General features: G+C 43.0%; 2 protein-coding genes across 4 annotated transcripts; one reads left to right on the top strand and one right to left on the bottom strand.

Moving 5' to 3' along the window:
• Positions 1–295: 295 nt before the first annotated feature.
• sgsh (N-sulfoglucosamine sulfohydrolase (sulfamidase)) lies at positions 296–11,005 on the bottom strand. Of its 2 annotated transcripts, XM_049569038.1 has the most exons (10): positions 10,783–11,005; positions 8,390–8,550; positions 8,203–8,308; positions 7,728–8,095; positions 7,544–7,625; positions 7,256–7,459; positions 5,332–5,498; positions 5,013–5,230; positions 733–928; positions 296–540 (listed from the first exon to the last, which is right to left on the bottom strand). In XM_049569038.1, the coding sequence occupies exons 1-9, from the start codon at positions 10,862–10,864 to the stop codon at positions 745–747; spliced, it is 1,572 nt and encodes a 523-aa protein (XP_049424995.1). In that variant the 5' UTR covers positions 10,865–11,005; the 3' UTR covers positions 296–540; positions 733–744. The 2 variants fall into 2 exon arrangements, with proteins under 2 accessions (XP_049424995.1, XP_049424992.1); XM_049569035.1 differs by lacking the exon at positions 296–540 and having other exon boundaries at positions 589–928.
• A 101-nt stretch (positions 11,006–11,106) lies between these two features.
• slc26a11 (solute carrier family 26 member 11) lies at positions 11,107–24,784 on the top strand. Of its 2 annotated transcripts, none has more exons than XM_049569082.1 (15): positions 11,107–11,266; positions 12,166–12,336; positions 12,445–12,680; positions 13,364–13,556; positions 14,039–14,124; positions 15,719–15,935; positions 16,132–16,310; positions 16,487–16,559; positions 17,278–17,389; positions 17,484–17,539; positions 19,504–19,644; positions 19,742–19,869; positions 22,891–22,990; positions 23,786–23,919; positions 24,023–24,784. In XM_049569082.1, exons 3-15 carry the CDS (start codon positions 12,477–12,479, stop codon positions 24,128–24,130), a joined length of 1,731 nt encoding a protein of 576 aa, XP_049425039.1. In that variant the 5' UTR covers positions 11,107–11,266; positions 12,166–12,336; positions 12,445–12,476; the 3' UTR covers positions 24,131–24,784. The 2 variants fall into 2 exon arrangements, with proteins under 2 accessions (XP_049425039.1, XP_049425048.1); XM_049569091.1 differs by having other exon boundaries at positions 12,207–12,336.
• Positions 24,785–26,355: the final 1,571 nt, after the last annotated feature.

A 26,355-nucleotide genomic window follows, 5' to 3' on the forward strand; every position in this document is an offset into this window, starting at 1 on the left:
GCGCTGGAAAGTATCACTGACCTACTGCCTGCGTGCGACAAAAGGTGCACAAAAAAGCAAAATCAGTGTGCGTGGTTTTAAGAACATCAACAAGAGTGGAAATGGAAAGATTACTACTGGAGTGAAAAAAAGAGCAGATCAATAAACATCAGTGAATAATCGACAGATCCAAATTGTGTTCCCTTCCAACAGCTTTCGACATGGACATACCTAAAATCAGTCTTACTTCAAACGGGAGCTCTGAGGAATCAATACAAACCCTTTTCCCCCATTGATCTGCGGACCTCACCAGTCATGCGTCATGAACTCTACCACCTATGTATCAGCAGATCAGCAGGAGAGCAACAGTGATGGAGACGTAAAACAGAGACGGATGCATCTACATTGGTTAAAATAATCATAACAAAAACAGTTAAACAGTGTGTAACCATGTTGGCTCTCCATGAAGCAGGGAAATGAGGGGGTCTGGATGAGGGGAGAATGTACCTTAAATGTATAGAGACAGATAAGAAGGACCACTGACTTGAATGATGAAATTATCTGGTTACATAAAGAAGAATGATACAAAAAACAATGTTAGGAATTAAGGCAATTCAAGTTTCGTTTATTTTTTTTAGCATTAAAAGCAGCACTAACGTACAAAAATAAAACTACAAATAAATGTCATTTATTTTATATGAGGAATGTGCTCATGTGCGCAGATGTCATGTCAATCAAGACGCGTAAAAGTACCATTAGAGTCCATCAGAGTCCATTGTAGAGTGGTCTGCAGTGCGGCTCCAGTTTGTCCTCCAGGACATAGTCGGGTCCACAGACCCAGGGGTCACCCGTCTCCCACTGCCACTTCTGCAGACTCTGCCTCAGGCTCTCCAGCACGGCGCTGTAGAACGGATCTGATACCAGGTTCCTCGTCTCCAGTGGGTCTGTCCTGTGTTAGTGAAGCATTTGTTCAACTTTTAACATCATGAACAGAGAGAACAAGATTACATTTTCCTGTGCTGAGGTCATTGTATCAGATTACATGTTTCTTTCTGGGAAAGCTTATAGATAATTATAAAGAAACTACTGATGGTAAAATAAAGCTTTACTATTTTAATTCCCAGCATGACGGTCTAAATGCTGTTTCCTCTGCGGGCTCTCCGCACTATTTTCTGTAACCTTTGTCCTGTTGGGGGTTGCGGGGGGCTGGAGCCTATCCCAGCTGACACTGGGCGAGAGGCGGGGTACACCCTGGACAGGTCGCCAGACTATTGCAGGGCTGACACATAGAGACAGACAACCATTCACGTTCATATTCAGTCACCACCGAGTCTGCATGTCTTTGGACTGTGGGAAGAAGCCGGAGCACCCAGAGGGCCCACCCCACCCTGGATTCAAACTGGCAACCCTCTTGCTGTGAGGAAACAATGCTAACCACTGCACCACCGTGCTGCCAACGTTAAATATACTAACCCTAAACCATACCCACCATGTGAATTCCCTAAATTCCCAGAGGACAGACTTCTCCTCAGTGGCAGCTACATCTCTGAACAGTCAAGAGAAAACCCAAAGCAAGCCTTTTAATATGAATTATAAAGAAATCTACCTAACTGTGATGAATGAAATTGAAAAGACAAATAGATTTTCAAAATTCATTTAGGATTCCAGTTCCAATCCTCTATTATCTTTTCGTTAGAATATCAGTCCGAACACACACGCAGAAAAAGCAGAAATGTGCGAGCATCCCTGATCTCTCTCCACAAAGATCTGACTCATTTTTTACACTCAGCTCCAAGTCACAGAGAAAATGTTCATGCTCTTTGATTGCGTTATGTCACAGTCAGGCAAAGGAAGCAGGGCTGCAGTAGATGATTATTTCCCATTTTAAATTAATATGATGAGATTTTTAGTCGTTTATGGTAGTCTATAAAATATCCATTAACAGTGGAAAACGGCCATTGAAATTTCTCTAAATGACTTGTTTTGTCCGACCGACTGCCTGAAACTCAGAGATATTTGATTCACAGTGATGTTAGACAGGGAAAAGCAGCAAATGCTCACATTTGAGGAGCTGGATCCTGGAACTGGACTTACGCAATGTATCAGCTATCAAAATGTGTAGAGATTCCTTTATCATGGATCAACCATTTGACTACTCATTTCAGCGCTAAAAACAAGCATCCAGGGGCGTCGTTGGCTTAGTGGTTAGAGCACGCGCCCCACGTACAAGGCTGTTGCCACAGCGGCCCAGGTTTGACTCCAGCCTGTGGCCCTTTGCTGCATGTCACTCCCTCACTCTCTTCCCCTTTCACGCTTGTCTGTCCTATCGATTAAAGGCTAAAATGCCCAAAAAATAGCTTTAAAAAAAAAAAAAAAGACAAGCATCCAATTCTTGCTTTAGCAGCCTTTCACAGTCCCAGGGACATACAGCAAGGAGGACATGGCAGAGGAATCCTGGCAGGACTCAACCCTGGGACGGACTGACAGGACTCAAACAGGTAACCATCTATAGGAACTCTTTTAGTGACTTATTATTAATGCACTAAACGTCACATACACATATATATATTCAAAAGTCAAAGCAAGGAGGGCAACGCCAGGGTTTGTTTTTATGGGAGAAACTTCACATTATAAAGACAATGCAATTCAATTCTTTACCAGCAGCCTCCTCACTTCATACTGTGCTTCAAAAATACAATCAATACATAACTGACAGATAAACTAGTAAATAAATATAGTTTGAGGTGTAACTTAACACCAGGCTGAAAAGCAGTGTCTTGCTGCCCTCTCTGGTGGAAAGTAACAAACCTGTTTTACCTCTGACCAAACGCAGCATCACTGACAGGTGCAGTCAGGTGCTCTGTTGAACCTGTGACCACACAACATGTTCTCACTCCCAACTCCCAACTCCCAGTGACTCAACCCTTCAAACTACGATGCTCTATGAACCCCTCTAATGTTGATTTTTGACACTCAGGGACGACCTGTTAATTATGGCTTATATGCATAGTGTCTTTTTTAAAACAAATGCCCATGTTCACAGGAAACGTAGGTTTTGGTCCCCAGAAATTCTTTAGGTTATGAGAAATAAACTTGGTCAGGTTTAGAAAAAAGATTACAGTTTGGGTGACAACATGATTGCTTGTTTTGTAACTTCAGGAAGTTAACAAATTTGTCACATGGCATATGGGATGTATGTCACGTGACACATAGGTCACATGACGTTAAGTTACATTGTTTTTTTAAAAAAGTTCACAGGGGACAAAAACACTGGTCTCCTGGGTGAAAGTCCTGTGCACCTCCCTCCCATCCTACTTGGACCATCTTGCTCTTTGAACTATGTCATTGCCACCAGGCCAGTCACCAGAAGAAAATGTTGGCATTGTATGTTTTTGCAAATTACAAGTACATTATATTTGGATGCTTCATTCATATCATATGAATGTTTCTAAAATGACGTAGCATATAAGCTGACTTGTGGAGGTGTAGAGGATGGTGGATGGCATGTCACTTAGCTGAGACAACTGCCAAGCTGCAGACCACTGTTTGAGTCCAACAAACAACAAAACCTGTTGGCTTTTTAGGTACCAGCAGTAGCTGTTTTTTGCTGAGACATTGCTGCTTTTCCAGATGGGACTGAGCCCCCAAAACCGGGTATATTAACCCCAAACATGATCTTTTCCTAATCATAATTAACCACATGTTAACCACATCATTCCTTAAATGTAAAGTTTTAATGTATCTGCTACATAATAATGTGCAAATGTAATGTATCCGTGGTTTGCAGAGACGTACAATGCCAACAATTTTATAGGTGATTGGGTCACCCATATACATATTGAAGGGTGCCTTGTGCATCAGAATCAGATGGCATCTGAGCTGCTGTCTTCAACGCCTTGGGAATGAGAACGGGCTGCACCACAACAATGATGTCACAGGGCCCTGAAGTACATGTGTACATCACTGCAGCAAGCTGAGAAGTTAAACCTCCAGAGATAAACAAATAGGAGATTCTCAGAGAATGTGAAGTTAAATTAAAACATATTAGTGTTTGGGGGATTTTAAGAGTCCTTATGACAGGAATTCAAATTTCAGGCATTTATAATCATATAGTATTAGACACGTTTAAATGATAACAATTCAACATATTGACAATTTATATTAAATATGGACTGACAATATTCTAGTTTATCAGCACACTGATGATGAATAAAATTCACCCTAAAGATCAAAACAGATGGTGCTGCCTTTGCTGCCCTTGAGCTCTGGAGTGTCGCCTTTTTTCTTCACCTTGTTTTTGGGAAACCCAGATGTTGCAGTTTTGTTTCTTTGGGGAGGGGGGTTTTAGAGGGAGAGAATAAAACTGAATTTCAGTGTGGGAGAAGCACACCTGTTTCCTCTTAAAGGTAGGATCTGGAGGATTTTCAAACAAAACAAAATATAGACATATACAAATGAAATCCTGCTTAATCATCACCTATGGGCTTCTACTCATGTGTGGTGGTGACTCTGTTTGTAGAGCTCCTGCTCTTTAACTGTATTTTGATGTCTTTATGAGCTCGGACCGCTTCTGGGCGGAGATATCCCCAGAGATTTTCCGCAGGTGCCGTGCCCAAGAGTGTCCGAGAGCGCACCAGCACGAGCCTTGCCTGAACCTCTTCTGCGAGAGTTGAGCATGATAGGAGGGGCCAAATTTGAATGTGTGTTTACAAACTGCAACTGGAAAATCCTCCACACCCTACCTTTAAATTCAATTTAAATTTGTTTTAGTATATCTTCTGTTCTTTATGGTGACCATTTCTGTTCAAGTCAAACTATGAAATGTGGCAGGTGTACCTCATTTAAATAAGATCAGAGCTTGTATCATCCACCAATCATAGTCAGGTATTGTGATCACTCTGTTTAGGGCTTTAATCTCAAAACTCATTTACCAAATGTGATTGATCTTTATCTGTGAATTATCATAGAGAATGTGCTTCTGCCCCGAAGTTGTTAACATGAGGAACACTTGAACAACATGAGCTGTAACAGACCTGGAGTCGAACAGCTCCCAGCGCTCCCTGTAGTAATACTGCTCTAGGGTTTTGAACCAGTGTGTGGGCTCTCTAAGCCTCGTACGGTTCAGCAGGTCCTGGAAGGTGGGTGAAACGTAAAAGTCCTGGTCGATGGGGAATGGCATACGGTAGTGCAGGTTGTGCAGAAGGTGGTATGTCCCCTGGTGGATGGAGCGGGTTGGGTAGTACATGGTTACCTGAAATCAGAATGACAGTACAGCAGTCAAGACCTTGTGTTTGACTCCTTTTAGTTGTGACAGTGATGATGACATCCTGTGGTCCTATGGTGCTTACAGACCTCATGGAGGGACTGGCTGGCGTAGACTGTGTGCCAGTTGCTGGGCTCAGTGACCAGAGCAGGCAGTAAGGAGCGACCAGTGAGGTGGACCGGGGTGTTGGGACTGCCGGGGAGGCTGTAGGACGGGTAGGGAATGGAGAACCAGTCAAGAATAGTGGGAGTGATGTCTGCAAAAAAAAAAGAGAGAAGAGGAGAAAAGACAGTGAGAAAATATGACAAACTGGAAGCTCATCTGGTGTTACACATTTGGCTTTAATGGTAAAGGAGCTGTAAACAACATCCAGAGCCTGAGCATCTAATTTGGTCTATGATTCAGAGTGTAAGGATTGCCTACAGACGGCTCTCAACATGGAGGTGGCGGTTGCTAGCCGCTAATGGTGCTAAAAGCACAGTGCTAACAACAGCAAGAGTGCTGACAGAGCAATTTAAACAGTGAGCAGATAATACATGTGAAATACTGCCATAAATTAAGAATTAAAGAAAATTTGAAGCAGTTGATATTTATAGGTTATTATGTAGTGGTTTCAGTGGTCTGGCCCATTTGAAAACTGGGCAGAACTATAATGAGTTTGACACCCCTGGTCTACAACAACGAATAGAGAGGATCGGATTACAATGCACAGAGGGAGTGTGACTTCGTTCTCTGCTCAGGACGCCATTACTCCACTATATCTTAACATGGCAAACAGTGGTTTGCTGCTATATTAATACATTCAATGTCACACACAGATATATTCATATATCAATGATAATATGAATTCTTAAATACTGCACATGTACTCAGAATTAGTACAGTGTTGCTATTATTTTATACTGCAAACATCTTTATGTTTTTATGTCACTGTCCAATGAAATAAATACATTTATACCGATATATATTATAACATCTTGAAATTTTGAGATTTTTATTTTTTTAAATAAACATAAAGATAAAGTGTTCCTTTTTGGGTTGAGAAAATTGTGCCCCAACTAAATAAACCATTAAAAAAAACCTTAAACACTGAGCTGTTTTTTTTAGCTTATGAAAGGCTGACATATCATGGAGACATATGCTTTTCACAGGATAGTATTTATGTCTCACATACTAAATGTTCATTACACCTACCATGTTATGTAATTAAATATTTGCCATATTTAAAGTTTTGTCAATGTGTTGTAATTATCTTCTGCAGACATTTATATCACATCTGTCATGTTATTTTCATATTTACATTTAATTATTACCTCCTGATGGGATCATTTTCAATTCATTTTGTGTGAGATCTGCTGCTGATGCATCATTAAGTCTCCCTCTGGTGGCTGTTCGAGCACATCAGATGAACACACTGACTTTGTTCATTTATGTAAGCCAACCTAGCAATACACCAAGGGGTCCGTGTTATTTTATCATGACTTTGCCTCTTTTTTTCCTGAAATCCACACATTATCTTTAACTGCTCTCCCTTTACAGCCATTTATGCTGACATTCACACCTACAGGCAATTAAGAGTTAACATTTAACCTGCTCTGCATGCCTTTGAACTGTGGGAGAAAGCTGGAGCCACTCTAACATGGGGAGAACATGCAGACACCACACAGAAGGGCCCCAAGCCCAGGTTTAAACCCAGGACCCTCTTGCTGTGTGAGGTGACAGCACTAACCAACTGCCTGAAATACCTTTACATTGTTTTGCCTATAGTAATCTGAGAGAAATCCCTCTCTGGTTGAACTGCTCCTAACTCATTACTCACTAAGGCTATAACCTGTGATGAGGTGTCACAGAAGTAGATATTGCTTTGTTTTAAGGAGTCACAGGCCCAAAAGGTTGGGAGCCACTGATCTGAGCACTAACCTTGAACCAAACTTGCTATGAATACTGTGCTCACAGCGAGTACCTGCCAAACTTTAAAAACTTGCCACCCTCTTTCTGCCATCTATCTCTTACCCAGCAGGCTGACGTAGGCCTGGCTGGTGTCTCCCCATCGCTCCCTGTGCTCTGGAGAGGACACCAGCATGGGCTCTGCTGTCCCGGAGCGATACAGGTTGGTCCTGCCGTTTGGAAAGGGGATGCCATTATCTGAGCTGTAGATGACGAGAGTGTCGTTCTCATAACCAGCGTCCCTGAGCTCCTGAAGAACCAAACCGATACCTGCAGAGGAAATTCACACCATTAAAGCTTAGTGTTTTACAAGAATAGTCTTCATGTTGTGCATGTGTAAGTGTTGTTACGTACCTTGGTCCAGTCTGCTAACTGTGGTGTACTGTGCAGCCAAGTCGGCTCGTGCCGCAGGTGTGTCTGGCACAAAAGGAGGAACCTGAAGGACATGAAATCAAGACAGAACTTTTGACTGGTACTGTTAGAAAACACACTTTCCAGTGGGATTTGCTTCCCTATTTGAATACTGCATGTCACTAACCTTTACTTGTTCTGGTGTGTAATATTCTGGTGTCCAGTCGGGTATCCTGCCCATCCCCATTTCACCATTCCCAAACTTCTCGCAGAAAGCTCCATATTGGGGCTGCGAGTGTCCACAGCGGTGGGTGTCGTGAAAGGCAACATACAGTAAAAACGGCCTCTCTTCTTCTTTTAAATTGTCTTTATTCTCATCTTTCTTTCGCCTTCGTTCAGAGGCTTCTTCTTTATGGGTCTGGAAAAACTTGCGGACCAGGAGTTTGATACGGGTGATGTTCCTCCCCACCTGGAGGACAGAGTTGTTCTCCTCTGTGTAGGCATAATCAAAAGGGTAAACGGATCCAGGGCCGACATGTTTCTTCCCAATTATACCTGTGGGAGTGATAGCACAAACAAAGTGAAAGGATGGGGAATGGTGATAAGAAGCACGAGCGTGTGTGAGAATAGACTTAAAATAAACTGGTCTCATTGTTACATACCTGTGTGTATGTTAGCTTTGCTGAGGAGCAGCGGCAGACTTTGTACTCCATCAAATGAGTTGAAGTGGTGAACACCTTGATGAAGCCCGTACATGCCATTCTGGTGCTGAAAACACACCAAACAGATCTAAATACTGTGCCTTAATCCACAAATGACAGGGAGCCGGTGTGTGTGTTTTTCGTTTACCTGCGGCAGGCCGGTGAGGATGGTGGAGCGGCTGGGGGAGCAGCTGCTGACAGAGGTGAAGGCATTGCTGAACACCACACTACGCTGGGCCAGAGAGCGCAGGTGGGGGGTGTGGACCACAGAGTTGTTGTACACCTCTGTCTCAAAACCTGCATCATCAGCTGGAAGAGGAAAAAGACAAAGTTCTTAGCTCTTACGCTACCTGTCCAAAGGTATGTGGACAACACTGTGGAACCTGGCTGCAGGGATTTGTTCCCATTTGGCCACAAGAGCATTCCTGACTGTTGCCCACTGATGTTGGACGATTAGGCCTGGCTTGCTGTCAAAATGGGGATAAAAAATTGGTTCATGGTTCTGACTTCCCCAAACTGTTAAAGTTTAAGGCATGCTGTGTCATTGGGTGCTTTAGCATTAAGATTTTCCTTGAGTGGAATACATAGAACCTGTCAAACACACAGCCTGAGGGCCAGAACCAGCCCACCAGAGGGTCCAAACCAGTCCACTAGATGTCTCTGCACACCTTATATTGATGCAGCTGTGAAGGCCACGAGGTGCCAGCAAGTTAAACAGTAGTCTGCTTCAGCTCTATGAAAACACATTGAAAACTCATTATGATCAGCTTCAGTACAAAAGAATGTGTATCAGATTTCTGTCTTAAAATAGTGCAGGTGGAACCCTCTCGCTGAGACACTGCCAAAAGTTTAGATTTGTAATTAGTCTATAAGGCAGGGGATAACTTAATCTGCCTCCTCAATAGCTTCCACTTTGGTTTGGTGTGGTGATGCTAGCATTATATATAGGTATATCTGATACTTTGTCCACCCAATTATATCATCCAGGGAAGGCTGAATAACAGAAATACCTCAAGACTGTTGTATTAGACTGCAATAGCTGTAGCTAGGTGTACCTAATAAACTGGCAATTGAATGTATATCAACATTATAATTAGTTTTTTCCAGCAATATCTTTATTAATTTTCAAATACTTAGAAGAACTGGGAAGCAACTGTGTCCTCATCCAGAAGAATATCAAAAGCAGAGATTATTGTCCAACAACAAAACAAAGTCTTCCGTTACATGTCAGACATTTTAAAGATATCAAAATATGTGTATAATTATACATATATATATATATATATATATATATATACATGTATAATTGTATAGGTCCTGTTTGTGCATGTGTGTGTCTTTCGGACCTGTGTGTAATTGACAAGCAAGAGTGAAAACATTGAATTTCTCCTCAGGGGGAATAATAAAGGAAATAAACTTAAAACTTAAACTTAAAATACAAACAACAAGAATAAAACTAATAAATTATACACTAAAATAAAATAAACCAAAAAAAGAGGTTTCTCTATTTTACAAAGAGGGTTCCCGTATTGTTATTTACACTGATCAGCCAAAACATTAAAACCACCGACAGGTGGAGTGAATAACTTTTATTATTTTGTTCCAGTATATTGTGTTGCTGGGAAACCTTTGGTTCTGGCATTCATGTGGATACCACCTGACATGTTCCACCCTCTCAAACACCGTTGCAGACCAAGTATCCGCCCTCATGGCAACAGTAATTCCCAATGGCAGTGGCCCCCCAGCAAAAAAAAAAAGCAAAATGCTGCACTGCAAAAACTGTTTAGAAATGGTCTGTGGAGCGTGACAAAAAGCTCAAGGTGTCTAAGTTTCCCAGGTCCAAATCTTCTCCAGGATTCTTGTGATGTGTCGGTACCCCAGATGTACCCTTAATCCAAGTTGGGGCCTCTTTGGCTCAGACTTGGCTCTGACCAATCGAGGCATGGACACATGACCTCTGGGAATGTCATGCAGTGTCTGGCACTAGTGCGTTGGCGGCAGATCCATTTAGTCCAGTGGGTTGTGAGGTGGGTTAATGGCATGTGCCACAGATGCTCATTCAGATTGGGATCTGGGGAATTTGGAGGCCAGGTTGACACTTTGAGGTCTGTCACATTCCTTGGGCCATTCCTCACCAATGTTTGCAGTGTGGCATGGTGCATTATCCTGCTGGGGGGCCACTGCCATTGGGGAGTACTGTTGCCATGAGGGGGGGTACTTGGTCTGCAACGGTGTTTGAGTGGGTGGAGCATGTCAGGTGGTATCCACATGAATGCCAGAACCAAAGGTTTCCCAGCAGAACAATGCATTGGAGCAATATAATCAAAGTTATTCACTTCATCTGTCAGTGGTTTTAATGTTTGTTTCATGCTTTCATTGTTTGAACCTTGTATCAAACTCAAAGACATGGTTCACATGGAACATACCAGTACAGCCAGGTATTAAAAGGAATTCAGATAGTTGAGGCAACTGCAGAGGACCACTACACTCACATGTCTTCAGTCAGAGTTCAGAAGACATTACCATAAAGAGTTTACTCACCAATTATCAGGAGGACATTTCTTGTCTTTGACTCCCCGGTGTCACATGATGCCAAAGTGAGAAAAAATAACTCAAGCAGCATGATGTCTCAAAATGACTTCTGGTTTGACTTTAAAGGATTCAGTGTGAGTAAAAACAATAACATTCAATAAATAAAAAATAATAAACTCCTCAAAAGTGATATATAAAGTATTTAAAGTGTCTCCTAGTGAAGCTGTGTGCAGCATCACCGTAAATAAACGACGGTGTTGGACTTGTTTTCACGTCTTCCGGAAACAACTTAAGCCCCGCCCACCCGTGGTCACATGACAGAGATCACGTGAAAGCAGAAAACAGGAACCCGTGTCTCGCGCTTCATCAGCAGAATGTCAAATATTAGGAAGTGGTTTTTAGCGACAGTAACACAGCGACACATTTAAAGAGAAGAGCCTGGAAATCACAGCTGAACCCCGGAATAGTAAAGACGGAGAGGACTTCACATTTAGTAAGGGTTTCTATTATATTCTACTGTCTCGTTGTCATATTCTATTGTTTTTCTTCTTTTTTATTTTATTATATAGTGTTTTCTATTGTGTTCGATAGTACTGTTCGCTTGTTTTATACTATTGTGTTGCCTTTATTGCTCCATTCTATTGTTTTTCTATTTTATATTATTGCCTTGCTTTTCTACTCTGTTCTTTTCTATTGTGTGGTGGTGTTTTCTGTTTTGTTTTGTTGTGTTGTTTTTTCTGTTGTGTTGCTTTTTCTGCTGTAAACTTCTCTGTTTGTTTTATTATTATTGCTTTATTATTATTTTGTTCTGTTTGTTTTTCTGTGTTGTTCAGTTGTGTGTGTGTCTTCATCTTTTCTATTATACTCCACTTTTTTCTGCTCTATTATTTTCCTATGTCCATTTGTTTTTTCTATTCTGGTCAATTTTATTTTCTTGTATTTTATCTTAATTTAGCACATTGTGTTTGTTACAGTCACGCTGTTATTTTATTCCTGTTTTCCCACTTTGTCAATGCAACATCTCATTGCTTATTCATATCTAGTGGAACATTATAGCCTATGGTACCTAAATACATTATAGGACCCAATAAGAGATAAATAAAACACCACACTGTAAGATGAAGCTACTGGTAACTCACATTAAACTGAGGAATATGTGCAGGAATGTGTCTTTGTCAGGGAGTTTTATGGTTTGTACAAGAGGTGATTGTGCAGAAAAAGTTGTGGGGGTTATAAAACGACATCTGGTTAGCGATGCATATGCAGTTACCTGTCATATGACCATCATATGATTATAAAGACCTTAAAGCTCTGAGGAATCTCCGTCCTCAGGTGATTTAGCAGCTTGCAGGTGAGCTGACTGAAGACTTCTTCTTTTTCTATGACACACAGATCACAGCATGCATCTGAAGATATGGCTTCCACTTTCACAGAGCACACCTTTGGTATGTCTCCATGAATGCCAGCGGGGAAAGACAAGGCAAACCAAAGACAGAGAAACCAAGCGGCACTCCCAGTCGATGAGTCGCATTTAAAGTAGAGGAGGAAACTTAATCACTTTGTGTAAGTGGCTTTTGTTCTGTAATCAGCTCACTCATGCACACATTTGAATATGTAAAACATCACTTTAACTTAATGCACTTGGTGCTGTCTCTTCATCCTCCTCTCCAGGTTCTCCTTCATCACCTCCAATCCTTGGTACGATGGACCGGCCTCTGCTGGACCGAGTGTCAGCACGGGGCTGCTGCTCCTACAGCACCCTAAAGGCCTGGTTGCCGATCCTCTCCTGGCTGCCCAGGTACAAGCTGAAGTGGCTTCAGATGGACCTGCTGGCAGGCCTCACCGTCGGGCTGACGACTGTACCGCAGGCTCTGGCTTATGCTGAAGTTGCCGGTCTTCCTGTGCAGGTGAATCACGTTCAGCTCTCTCCAGATATTTCAGCCGGGCTGTATTTAGTCATCAAGATGCTAAAATCATCTTGTTCCAGTATATTTTATTTGGATCTCCATTTCCTTACACACTGAAAGAATTACATGAGCAAAAAAAGAGAAGCAGTGTGCATCCCCTCCCTATGTTTGTCACTTCTGCTCAATTACAGAGTTAAAAATATAGTCACATCCTGTATCATACTGGTACATTTTTACTGATGCTTTTGTCTTCACTTAAATCATCATCTTTATTTATCTGTTAGTTTATAGACAGAATATTAATCGACAGCTGTTTTGGGAGTCAATCAATTGTCATATGTCAAGCACACATTTTCTCAAATGTGAGGACGTGCTGTCTTTCTTCTGTCTTATGCCATTGCAAATTGAATATCTGTTGGTTCTGAACTGTTTTTTGGACAAAACAAGACATTTAAAGATGTCAATTTGGGTTCTGGGAAATAATGAGGGTAATTTTCAATGTTTTATCGACCAAATGAATAATCGATTAATTGACAAAACTGTCAAATCTCAAGATCCCTTCCAGACATGTTTTAAGACATCTAGAAATACTCTTTAAATTACATTCATTCCAAGAAGACAAACACATTTTTGAGTGATGAAAATAAATCTGAAATGTGATCTAAAAGCATCTCTCTCCACAGTATGGACTCTACTCAGCCTTCATGGGGGGGTTCATCTACACCCTCCTGGGGACCTCTAAGGACGTGACACTGGGTCCCACGGCCATCATGTCCCTCCTGTGTTTCTCCGTGGTCGGGGGGCAGCCACACCGAGCCGTGTTGCTCAGCCTCCTCTGTGGACTCATCCAAGCTGTAATGGCATTACTGAGATTAGGTAATTAGGGGCTGCTGGGGTCATGCGGAAATCTTGTGATACCAGTTTTGGGTTTTTTTTTTGTTTGAGTCAACACTCGTGAGCCAAGTGGTAATTACAAAAGGCAGTTTTTAGCAAAATAAAAGTGAGTTTGTTTCACAATGTGACATGTTATTTTCACATAAGAGCAATGATATTTTTCTGTAACATCTTCCAGTCTGTGAAATTTAGGATGAGCTCTGTATCAAAACCCTGATATAATAATATAACAATATTAAAAATAAATTGTGTAGAAAAGAGAGAGAGATAAATGTTAAGGGACAAACTGCAGAGAGGAAACAGGAGATTAGATTATGAGTGCAGAGGAGCCACTTCCTGCCACCACATCTACAACTTCCTCAGCTTAACCACGCACACAGTTTCTGTGAAACCTGTGCATCTGAACCATCAAAGTCAGAGTCACGGCTCTGTAAATCATTCATGGCCTTGCTTGTCTTCTGCAGGTTTTCTGCTGGACTTCATCTCTTACCCTGTTATAAAAGGCTTCACTTGTGCTGCTGCAGTAACCATTGGCTTCGGGCAGGTCAAGGTGAGAGTGAAACACGTGCACACTCTTGTCACCACACACACACACACACACACACACACACACACACACACACACACACACTTACAGCAACAGAAACAATGACCCACATCTACAAAACCAGCAGTTCCCAACTCCTGTACTCATTAACAGAAATGTCAAAGATATGTTTGAGGTATTTTAGAAACAGTGTCTCTTTTAGTTTGTCTGGCAAAAAGCACAATTTTATTTTTCAACCGCAAAATGTCCCACTCAGTCAGACAACTTCTCAACTTTTATACCCCTAGTATTTCTCAGTGATATTATTGTTACCGCTGCTGTCGCAAAGACAACTGGGTCCTTTCTGTTTTCCTCAGAAACTAGCAACTACCAATGATGCAGGACACAATGCATTTTGTTTTCCATGGTCACTTTGGTTGTTCCTCTATCTGCCATTTCCTCTACTGGGGATAGTAACTGCAAAAAACTTACACTGATACTGTTTGGTAACTGGGGATTGTGACTTATAGCTACCAGGGAAAACAAAAGTGCTATCCTCTTCCTGTTTTGATTGTACGATGGTTGGTGCACTTCCTTTGTGCCTTAAATCGAGCTCATACACGGTGGCAGACAGAATTGTATAGTGAAAATGATACTTAGAGGGAACCACTCTGAATGTAGATGGTGTCATTATTCTGCTGCAGTGGTCCCCAACTGGTGGGTTGCAAGACCTTTCTAAATAGACTGCATGTGACTCGCTAACATGCCAAGTCTGTGGAAAACACACTTTATTTTGAAGTACAGTGAATTTCCGGCTCAGAGCTTTTATTTTCAAGTGCTGTTTATTGCTGTAGAGTGAGCGACTAAGAGACACCTACTTGACAGAGACAGCAAACTAGCTCGATGACATGTTCAAATGCAAGTATGACACTGAATATATTACACTGTGTGGACCTTGAACTAATGCTAAGGAGAAAACTGGACCACCTGGCTGAACCAGTTGGGAACCACTGTTCTACAGACATTATATTGTGCAAACAACATTTATTTGCTAATGATAATTTAAAGCAAAAATGTATTTCAAACTCTATTTCACCTTTAAATACACAAAGGTGTTTCACTGCCAGTCTTACGTGGTCTGAATTGACCAGCAGATTATGATAGCTGATTTTCTGTATAATGGATATTACTGAGTATCAGTCAGTCACTTTACTGACTTGATGGCTTTTTTCCTCTTGTGCCATTACGTTTTAGCATTTATCTTTATCCTATTAGTTTTGTCCACTGTATACACTGTCCAGGAAGTTACAAGTTACATACAGAAGGTTCACTTTAATTGGGGCCTTGTGGCATTTTTGCAGGTCTCCCAAACCATTCTGTTTTTATCTACAGCTGCATCGATAGTTTTAATCTGTAAAGAGTAAAGATTTACTCTCTAGTGCCAAACTATATACAAACTGAAGGAATATAATTTAAGAGCATTTGATTTTATTTGTGTGTGCAACTTCATTTTGCAGTTACTGTTTCAATCTAAGAAGCAAACCGAGAGACCAAATCTACAGCTCCTCTCAGTGTCGCTGGTTTTAGCTGATGGCAGTCGTGTTGTTTCTCTGTCTAGAATATTCTGGGACTCAAGGACGTTCCCCACGAGTTCTTCCTGGAGGTTTACTACACCTTCTACAAGATCCCAGAAGCCAGAATAGGTGATGTGGTACTGGGTCTGCTTTGTCTCGCTCTGCTGGTCATGTTGTTGTTTATGAAGACCAGTCTGGGCTCTGACGACGCCCCCACCTGCTCCAGAGTCGCCAGGAAACTAGTGTGGACTGTTGCTATCAGTGAGTACCTGTGTGATGACAGTGTTTTACAAAGTATCCAAAAAATTGATAGCCAATTATAGGTTGTTAAGATATACTGCAGGTCTATTATTATTTCATTTACAATGAATGAATGGTATTCCAGGATGCATTTATCTTTCATGATTGATGGTGTGCTCTTTGACCATTTCCGTCATGTCCTCTCTGTCTTGGTCAGTGCGTAATGCTCTGGTGGTCGTGGCTGCATCCTTGGTAGCGTTTTCCTGGAATGCTTACGGTCATCCCGTGTTTACAGTCACTGGGGAAACTACCCAGGGGCTCCCGCCATTTAGGCCCCCACCCACCTCGGACACCACAGCCAATGGCACCGTCGTCTCCTTTGGAGAGATTGTAGAGGTAAGAAGCAGAGAGACGAGGCCAGCTACAGTGAGAAGGCAGTGATGCTATTTGCAGAATGAGTTGCAACTTTCACTTCCCAAAATCTTTCCAATTCACAAGAAGAGCAGCTGACTAGACAGTCTGCCTCTGTGTGTGTGTGTGTGTGTGTGTGTGTGTGTGTATGTTTTGTGCAGGGCTTTGGAGGAGGGCTTGCTGTGATTCCCCTCATGGGTCTGTTGGAGAGCATTGCTATTGCTAAAGCTTTTGGTGAGTGTTTTTAGCCACGGCAGCAGCATGGCGACTATCCCGATGTGTTCGTGGGTCCAGACTGAAATATCTTAACAATTGTCAGATGGATTGTCATGAAATTTAGCTCAGACATTCGTATTCTCCAGAGGATAAATCCTGGTTGATCCATTTACTTTTCCTGCAGCTCCACAGTGAGACCGACACTTGTGGTTTTGAGTTAAATGTCTCGACAGCCATTACAGACATACATTTCCCTCTCAAAATGACCTGTAACAACTGCAATGATCTGAACTTTTCCACCAGCGCCATCATCAGGCCCAAATTTTAATTTGTCCAACACTTTGGTTTATTACAAGATACCCATCAGCCCCAGCTGTACCTGCATTTTGTGCTAATTACCAACTAACATTTGGAACATGCTAAACATTATAACTGCTAACCATCAGTATGTTAGCATTGTCACTGTGAACATGTTAGTATGCTGATGTTAGCATTAGCTCAAAACACCTCTGTTCCAAAGTAAAGCTTCGCTGAGCTGCCGCATGGCTGCCGACTTTGTGTATGCAAACCCATTTACTGGAACTGTAACTGGAACTTTATAAAAACATGCTATAAAACATGTCATGTTGCACTTCATACTGTTACACATCATACCAGTGTTAGGTATTTAAGGCAGCTAAAGAATGAGTGTTTCATCAGACTGTTGACTGATTGTAACTCCCTTGTTTCTCCTCAGCCAGTCAGAACGACTACAGAATTGATGCCAATCAGGAACTGCTGGCAATTGGTGTGACCAACATCATGGGTTCCTTTGTGTCGGCCTACCCTGTCACTGGCAGCTTTGGGAGGTGTGTATGTGCATGTGGGACAGACAGAGAGACAGCAGCCTAGAGAGCTCAGATGTCTGATATTTACATTGTCATGTTTTCTCCTCACATCCAGGACAGCTGTGAACTCTCAGACTGGTGTGTGCACTCCAGCTGGAGGGATTGTCACCAGTGAGTCCTGACATTTTCAAATCTCACTGTGTCTCTTCTGCCCTCTTGTGGTGGTCTGTGTTATCATCTATCATCCACTCTTCTCTTAGTTCCTTGCTTCCTTTTCCTTCTCTGTCTCCTCTGGTGAGGTGTCTGAGAGCTGTCATGGAGGTCAGAGGTAAGAGTGTTAAAGGAAACATCCAAAACTGGTTTTAGCAGTACACAGAGGCAGCCCAGCATGTGGACACAAGCAATTTATGGATTTTTTAATCCCATCCCCTCTCCATCATGGATATATAAAGAGAAATGCATACAGCATTGGAGGCAGGACTGTGTTCATTCCTATGAGAGTTGCTCAGTGGTGCATGAGGCCAAAAACGTTCAACAGCTGCGAAAAAAATTACCTGAATGATCGGCGCTGCCTCTGCATCATTGGGCCCACAAAGCAAGCACTCCAGAGACTTTCACTGGCTGAGTCTGCTAGTTGCGATTTTTCTAACTTGAATGAGAATTGCATTATTCATCAAATGCTCTCCTAGACTTTTAAAATGTTATCGGACGAATGTGTCCAACCCTGACATTTTGTGAGGGTTGTGATGCTCCAAAAAAAATAAAAAATAAAATAAAATAAAATCCATATTCACAGACGACTCTTTCACAATGCAAGTCTACTAGAAAATCTCTTTTTGGGCCCATTAGCATCACGTGACAGGCTTGGAAGTTGTATTTCTACTGTTAGGGAACTACGACTTCAGAGCCCAGGCCCACAGGAAGTGTGTTGGGCTTTGAAGCCAATTTCTTTAGAGGCCAAACAGTAGAATTACAACTTCCTACCCTGCCATGTGATGCCAATGAGCCCAAAATGAGACTTTCTAATAGACTTGCATTCTGAGAGACGACTGTGAATCAGTGGATAATTTTTATGAGCATCACAACGCTGCGAAATGATCGTGTAACTTGAAGGGAGCCCTGCCTCAAATGCTGTATCCATTTCTCTTTATATTTCCATGTTAAAGCTCAATGCACTTCCTGGAGGCCTGCTTTCCACCAACATACTCTTTGTTTAAGAAACTAAATCCTGGGTCTTCAACAGGTCTGTGTCTGTGACCCCTATGGGTTCCTCAGAGTTACTGCAGGACAGCTGCCAAATTGTTGTTTGATTTATTTTTTTTTAAAGCGTTTAATTTTCTCACAAATTTGAAATATGTCTGAAAAAACACATTAACATAAACCCAACATACTATTAGCGGATAAATAGAAGATAAATCAGCCTATATTTAATTTACAGTACGTAACATTTATGATAGGCTAGCTCTTACCCATGAAAGAAATCCATGATGTGAAAAATTATGTATGCACCATTTAAAGGTATGTTTATACATGGCACTTTAGTTTGCCCAAACATTATTGTAGACCCAATTTGATATGCAGCTCAGTTTTATACAGTGCAGTAGAGGGTCCCTGCACACTCACTCTCATTTTCAGCTAAGGCTTTAAAACATTGAAAACCCCTGAAGTAAAGAAAGAACAGAAGAGACCTTTTAAATCAAACCATGAATAAGTACATCACCCTGACTATGTGATCATTGGTTGAAGAGTCAGAGATGAGCAGAAGGATTTGTGTGGGTGTGCTCCAAAAGTTAATTACGACAGCGGTTTGTTGAAAGGCCTCAGATTTGTGTATTTTAGCTTTTCTGGTTCAATTCAATATCACGCAGGTAAAAAATATTTTTTCTGGGTTTTGTGACCAACATCATATTGTCAGTGAAAATACAAAAAGGGGTTATTTTATTATTCATTTTCAAATTTTAAATCATCCACTTGAACATCAGAAAGCAATTCTTCTAATATTTATGTGACTTTCCATTCTCTCTCTCTCGTGTGTGTGTGTGTGTGTATGTGTGTGTGTGTGTGTGTGTGTGTGTGTGTGTGTGTGTTTTTTCTTGGTTTGGAAATGACTCATGTCTCTCTCTCTGTTTTTCCAGGTGTGATAGTGTTGCTCTCCCTGGCGTTCCTCATGCCGGCCTTCTTCTATATCCCCAAAGCTTCTCTAGCTGCTGTTATCATCTGTGCGGTAGCTCCCATGTTTGATTTCCGCATCGTGGCTAAAATGTGGAGGATACGCAGTAGGTGTCCTCTCTATTTCTGTTTTTTTTAACTCAAGTGTGTCTCACATATTTATGTTTGTTTAACTGTGATCTCATGCTCACGTGTCTCCCACAGAGTTGGACCTGCTGCCTTTTGTTGTGACGTTCCTGATGTGTTTCTGGCAGGTGCAGTACGGCATCATAGCAGGTGTAGCTGTATCTGGAGCCCTGCTGCTGTACAATGCAGCAAGACCACAGATAAAGGTACCTTGATATTCTGTACAGGACTGTGTGTGAGGAGGAGAAATATTCTCAGCCTTTCAATGCCAACTAACAAATGTTGCTTTGTTTGTTTCCTGTAGAGGTACAGTAGGTACTTTTCAAGGATTTAATTGACTTGAGTGAGCCAAAAACAGACAACAGTTTCTCAGTGTAATTACCATAATATCCACTGATATTACAGTATAAATGATATTAACATTAGTTGATGGTCACGTGGTGATATTTCGAATGTGGCACAACAGAGTTCAGAGAAATATGATCTTCCGTTTAAAAGATCAGAGTTTGTTATCAGATTTTAGTGTCTTGATCAAGGGCTTTTTTTTTATTAACATGACATGTTGTTCTGTTGCAAAATGTGTGTTTTATTGTTGATTTAATTGATCACTGGTGCTTCTCATATATTTTATTACTGATTATATGTGACGTCGGGTAACCTTGACCGCCACGGAAGGCACCAATAGATAACATTTACTATTCATCGTCGTCCTCCGCTTATCCGGGTCCGGGTCGCGGGGGCAGCAGCCTCAGCAAGGAAGCCCAGACAGTCCTCTCCCCAGCCACTTCCATCAGCTCTTCCGCGGGAACCCCGAGGCGTTCCCAGGCCAGCCGGGTGATGTAGTCCCTCCAGCATGTCCTGGGGCGGCCCCGAGGTCTCCTCCCGGTTGGACATGCCCGAAACATCTCCCAAGGGAGGCGTCCGGAAGGCATCCTTACCAGATGCCCGAACCACCTCAACTGGCTCCTCTCGATGTGGAGGAGCAGCGGCTCTACTCTGAGTCCCTCCCGAATGTCTGAGCTCCTCACCCTATCCCTAAGGCTGAGCCCAGCCACCCTGCGGAGGAAACTCATTTCGGCCGCTTGTATTCGCGATCTCATTCTTTCGGTCACTACCCAGAGCTCGTGACCATAGGTGAGGGTTGGAACGAAGATCGACCGGTAAATCGAGAGCTTCGCTTTCTGGCCAAGCTCCCTTTTCACCACAACGGACCGTTTAAGCGCCCGCATCACTGCTGACGCTGCCCCAATCCGCCTGTCAATCTCCCGCTCCATCCTACCCTCACTCGTGAACAAGATCCCGAGATACTTAAACTCCTCCACCTGAGGAAGGACCTCCCCCCTGACCTGGAGTGGGCAATCCACCCTTTTCCGGCTGAGGACCATGGCCTCGGACTTGGAGGTGCTGATTCTCATCCCAGCCGCTTCACACTCGGCTGCGAACCGCCCCAGTGAGAGCTGGAGGTCACTGTTCGATGGAGCTAGGAGGACCATGTCATCCGCAAAAAGCAGGGACGAGATTCTCCCATCACTGAACCTGACACCCTCCACCACTCGGCTGCGCCTAGAAATTCTGTCCATAAAAGTTATGAACAGAACCGGTGACAAAGGGCAGCCCTGGCGGAGTCCAACCCTCACCGGGAACAGGTCCGACTTACTGCCAGCCACGCGAACCAGACTCATGCTCCTTCGGTACAGGGACTGGACGGCCCTTAGCAAGGGGCCACCCACCCCATACTCCCGGAGCACCCCCCACAGGATGCCCCTGGGGACATGGTCGTAAGCCTTCTCCAAATCCACAAAACACATGTGGACTGGTTGGGCGAACTCCCATGCCCCCTCCAGCACCCTGGCGAGGGTAAAGAGCTGGTCCACGGTTCCACGTCCGGGACGAAAACCACATTGCTCCTCCTCGATCCGAGGTTCAACTATCGACCGGACCTTCTTCTCCAGCACCCTGGAGTAGACCTTACCGGGTAGGCTGAGGAGTGTGATCCCCTGTAGTTGGAACACACCCTCTGGTCCCCTTTCTTGAAAATGGGGACCACCACCCGTCTGCCACTCCAGAGGCACTGCCCTGATGTCCACGCAATGTTGCAGAGGCGTGTCAGCCAAGACAGCCCTACAACATCCAGAGCCTTGAGATATCCGGGACGAATCTCATCCACCCGGGCTCCGCCACCTCGGAGTTGTGTCACCACCTCGGCGACTTCTGCCCCAGACATAGCACTCACCGCCCCTGAGACCCCCGTCTCTGTTTCCTCACTGGAATACGTGTTGGTGGGATTGAGGAGCTCCTCAAAGTATTCCTTCCACCGCCCGACAATGTCCCCAGTTGACGTCAGCAGCTCCCCGCCCCCACTGTAAACAGTGTGAGCAAGTTGCCGCCTTCCCCCCCTGAGGCGCCGGACGGTTTGCCAGAACCTCTTTGGAGCCGATCGATAGTCTTCCTCCATGGCCTCACCGAACTCCTCCCACGCCCGAGTTTTTGCCTCCACGACTGCCGCCGCCGCGCTCCGCTTGGCCCGCCGGTACCCGTCAGCTGCTTCCGGAGACCCACAGACCAACCATGCCCTGTAGGCCTCCTTCTTCAGCCTGATGGCTCCCCTCACCTCTGGTGTCCACCAGCGGGTTCGGGGATTACCGCCGCGACTGGCACCAGCGGCCTTGCGGCCACAGCTCGCAACCGCCGCCTCAACAATGGCAGAGCGGAACAAGGCCCATTCGGACTCAATGTCCCCCTCCGCCCTCGGGACGCGGTTGAAGCTCTCCCGGAGGTGGGAGTTGAAGATCATCTGGACAGGTTCTTCCGCCAGGCGTTCCCAGCAGACCCTCACTGTTCGTTTGGGCCTGCCAGGTCTGCGCGGCGTCTTCCCCCACCATCTGATCCAACTCACCACCAGGTGGTGATCAGTTGACAGCTCTGCTCCTCTCTTCACTTTACTATTATTATTATTTTATTGTTAGAGTTATTATTAGAATTCTCAGAAGTGGCACAGCTACTCCCCCACAACAGTTTCTCAATAAATGAACAGTAGCCCTTCCTCTCTGAAATAGTGGATTTCACTAACTCAAGTAGAATAAGATCAGGAAGTTTGAGGATAGGTGTGAAAGACAAAAAGGCCAAAGGGCTGCTAGAGTGTGTTGAATACCTTAATATTATGGTATCTAACAGTGCAAGAGTAAAAGGTGGTTTATGTGTTAACAATGTGCTCCTGATGTGTGCAGGTGTCTGATCAAGGTGCGCTGGTGATGGAGCTGGGCAGTGGACTCAGCTTTCCGGCCACGGAGTATCTCAGCCACATCATACACACTCAGGCTCTGCAGGGTAAGGATTTGTTTGATGGTCTATCTTTGTCCAGGGAACATTTAAGGTGTTTTCACATATACTCCTTTTTTAGCAACCAAACTCAGTCTTTTGAAAGTGCACCAAAAAGTGGACCAACATAAAAAGTACTCAGTTCTTTTTGTGTTCACATTGTCAGTTCATTTGAAAGAGGACTCAGTTCTCTTTCTGGTCAACTTCAGCTCTGACAAGGCCTCAGTCCTTTCTCTGTTCACACTATGGCCTATACATGATATATATTGATGTAGTTTTGTTTTTACTTTGGTGTGGCAGTGCAGTTATGAAGCTCCTCACTTTCAGATTAAGTTCAAGTTTGAGGGAAACAGTGTGTTTCTGTGCTGTAGACTGGTGCACTTCCATGTATTCTACATTCCACACCTGAAGACGTGTAGTATCTTCCGCAGACCAAACTACTCCTGGTCCTGCGTCCTTGCAAGCATTACAGGCTGACGTGGTTTTGTCTATTTTTTAAAGCGTACCAGTGCAATTGCATGTGATCTAGAGGGCTAAATATAATGACAAAGAGCAAATTGAACCTGAAGCGCATTATGTTCACAGTGCACAGGTCAAGTGAACCTCACTGTGGACTTGAAGCAAACCGTACTGAGTACATATGCGCAAAAAATGCCGAGTCCTGAAAAGCACCAAGAGTAAAAAAAAAAAAAACACCATCACAGTAATGTGTGGTGATCTTTTTCTTGTATAACCAGCTCCTCTTTCTAGGTTTTTCCTCTCATTTCCTTTCCTTTCTGTCCCCCCTTCATGTGTCTCCCCCAGCGTCTCCTCCGCGGTCAGTGGTCCTTGATTGCCATCATGTCAGCATCATAGATTTCACAGTCATCAGCGAGTTTCGGGACCTGCTGAGGCAGTTCAAACTACGAGAAGTGCTACTGGTCTTTGCCAGATTAAAGGTAACTCAGTTCTTAGGACAACACTATACAAAACAAAATATCTGTTCCGCCCTCTGTTTTATCTCTTTCACGCACACTCTCTCTGTCTTCCTCCCACCTGTAGCCCTCTGTTCTGGAGGTTCTCCTAACAGCTGACCTGCAGGGCTTCAGGTATACACACAGTGTGGAGGCGGCGCTGCAGATGGAGGCAGAGAGCCTCCTTGATGACTAACACTAACACCGTCCAATCACAGACTGGAGAGGAGATGTTTGATGCTCGCTGCTGTCACTGATCAGCCATACATCTGATCTGGGATTATTGGGCTGTTATGAAGTTAAAAAGTGATGAACTACCTCCAACAGCTGATTCACTGGCTGTCAGGTGTACAGCGAAGCCTGACTTCAGAAGTCATTGTGGGCACTATTACAATTGCACAACAACATTGGACAAAAGACTGTGTTTCGTAGCTTTTTATATACTTTAAGGGACATTGTGCTTTTTATATGAATGAGGAGATAATGAAAAAAAAACATATTACTTAGATAGGTATATTTTTAGAAACAGAGAACTTCCCCTGTTATATTTTAGATCTTAAAGTGATAGATGGGCTTCAAGAGACCAAGTCTGAATTTACACAATATGAATAGGTACAACGGGTGTGTGATTACTGAACAGAACAGAAAAGCTGACACATATCAATTGTTTTATTTATCTATATAAAAGGAAAGGTGAAGTTATAGTTTCTTTTACTTTTATTACTTTTATGTCTGTAAAGAAATAGTTTTAATGGAGTTATCACATTAACAGTGATTGAATTACAGTACTGACCCAAAACACCACATCTGTATGAGGAGTTTTTACTAAAATAAAAAGTTTACATTTTCATATGTATGTGTGTTTGTGTGATAAAGCAGTCAAATAAGGAACTGTTGATTTGTCTCAGCACCATTTTCCACAAATTGGTGTCATCATGGAGGGTCTCTGATTCATTCATGATGAGGCAACATTAGTGTCAAAACTGATTTTCTTGCAAGCAGAGGTTTCTGGTGATTTCACATCACAAACCATAAATCCACATGATTTGATATATGCATAAACCCTCAGTTACATCCACACTAATGTAAAATCTGTGACCAGACCTTTACAAAACCAGCAGCATCTACCAGTCCATGGCCTGAGCATTGCTTTGCCACAGTATTTCCAAGCTGAAAATCAACCTCAGACACCCGACAGACGTAAGGTTGTAATGTATTTTCAGTCAAACTAGATTACCTTGCAGAGTCAGTTTTTACTTTAACATTTAGTTTTATTCTGTTGATCTATTTAAAAACAAATAACATCTTTGATGAATTTGTGAAATAATGAAACTTCCAAGGGGGTGAATATTTTCATTGGCACTGCATTATCACAAAGTAAGCGGTTGCTTTATGAAAGCATTAAAGGCATAAATCACCTGGTTTTCTTAACAAGCCTACACTGTGTCAGCATTAAATAAACACCGTACAGTATTCAACACCAAATTTGCAAAATGTAACTTATGTAAGACGTTTTACCACACCTGTATATTGACGGTAAAGTACAAAAGTCCAGCCCTTCAGAGGACCACGAGCTGGTTTCACATGTACAAAAGGATGAAGTGTTTGTGCACCTCAGGGCGGCTGAGTCTGTCTTCTTCATCCATCATCCTGACCCTGTAATCCATCGGCTGTGTCCAGGTTTAGTAATTATTAGCCAGGCTGTTGCATCACCAGGAGAGGTTCCTGATCAGGGGCCAGTGAAAATATACACATTTTATGGTTTCTTACATTCAGTTCACCACTAGGACTCCCATCAGCTCTGTACGATAATCCTCAGAAACTGTGTTCATCTTAAATGTCTCCCATACTGCCAGCTAGTCATTGACTTAGTGAGGCATTAATAATCAATTTTAATGGAAACTGCCATGAGCAAACTGAAAGAGCAGCCATGAGGTCAGCCATGCTAGCCTTATCATCCTGAGCATGTTTGCATTATGTCAGGTGTCAAGAAATAGACTGATTCAGTCTCAACAGAAAACAATCTCTGACTACAAAATAATTTGCTGTTCTATTTGCCTGATCACAGTCCTGATGGAGTTTTTGAGTGTTTAACTCCTAATACGCTTTCATCATTGCTTATTTAGCATTATGAATTATATAACAATATGTACATACAAGAAACACTTAAAATTAACAATATATGACTAAGTTTTTGGGGGCTGTAAGACCTCTGTTGGCTAACACCCTGAGAGAAGGACTGGAGTGGCGCAGGGGAAGTGATGGTAGTTGATGGGTCTACTAGTACGTAGGAAGTACTTTGTTGAAATTGGTAACTGTGTCTCAGACCACATGGCCTTGACCTGTGGGGTGCCCCAGGGGTCAATCCTGGGACCCTTTCTGTTCAATCTCTACATACTGCCTTTAGGCCAATTAATACAA

This window comes from Epinephelus fuscoguttatus, linkage group LG3 (genome assembly GCF_011397635.1).
Source record: "Epinephelus fuscoguttatus linkage group LG3, E.fuscoguttatus.final_Chr_v1".
NCBI classification, from domain to species: domain Eukaryota; kingdom Metazoa; phylum Chordata; class Actinopteri; order Perciformes; family Serranidae; genus Epinephelus; species Epinephelus fuscoguttatus.

What these genes read in the sequence shown, in the direction of transcription:
- sgsh (XM_049569038.1), bottom strand. Translation starts at nt 10,864, where the DNA reads ATGCTGCTTGAGTTATTTTTTCTCACTTTGGCATCATGTGACACCGGG. An exon ending in ACACACCAGAACAAGTAAAG is followed by an intron (nt 7,626 to 7,727) that starts GTTAGTGACATG and finishes CATGTCCTTCAG; the next exon opens with GTTCCTCCTTTTGTGCCAGA. An exon ending in AGTTAGCAGACTGGACCAAG is followed by an intron (nt 7,460 to 7,543) that starts GTACGTAACAAC and finishes TTTCCTCTGCAG; the next exon opens with GTATCGGTTTGGTTCTTCAG.
- slc26a11 (XM_049569082.1), top strand. Translation starts at nt 12,477, where the DNA reads ATGGACCGGCCTCTGCTGGACCGAGTGTCAGCACGGGGCTGCTGCTCC. An exon ending in AATGGCATTACTGAGATTAG is followed by an intron (nt 13,557 to 14,038) that starts GTAATTAGGGGC and finishes TGTCTTCTGCAG; the next exon opens with GTTTTCTGCTGGACTTCATC. An exon ending in TGGTCTTTGCCAGATTAAAG is followed by an intron (nt 23,920 to 24,022) that starts GTAACTCAGTTC and finishes TCCCACCTGTAG; the next exon opens with CCCTCTGTTCTGGAGGTTCT.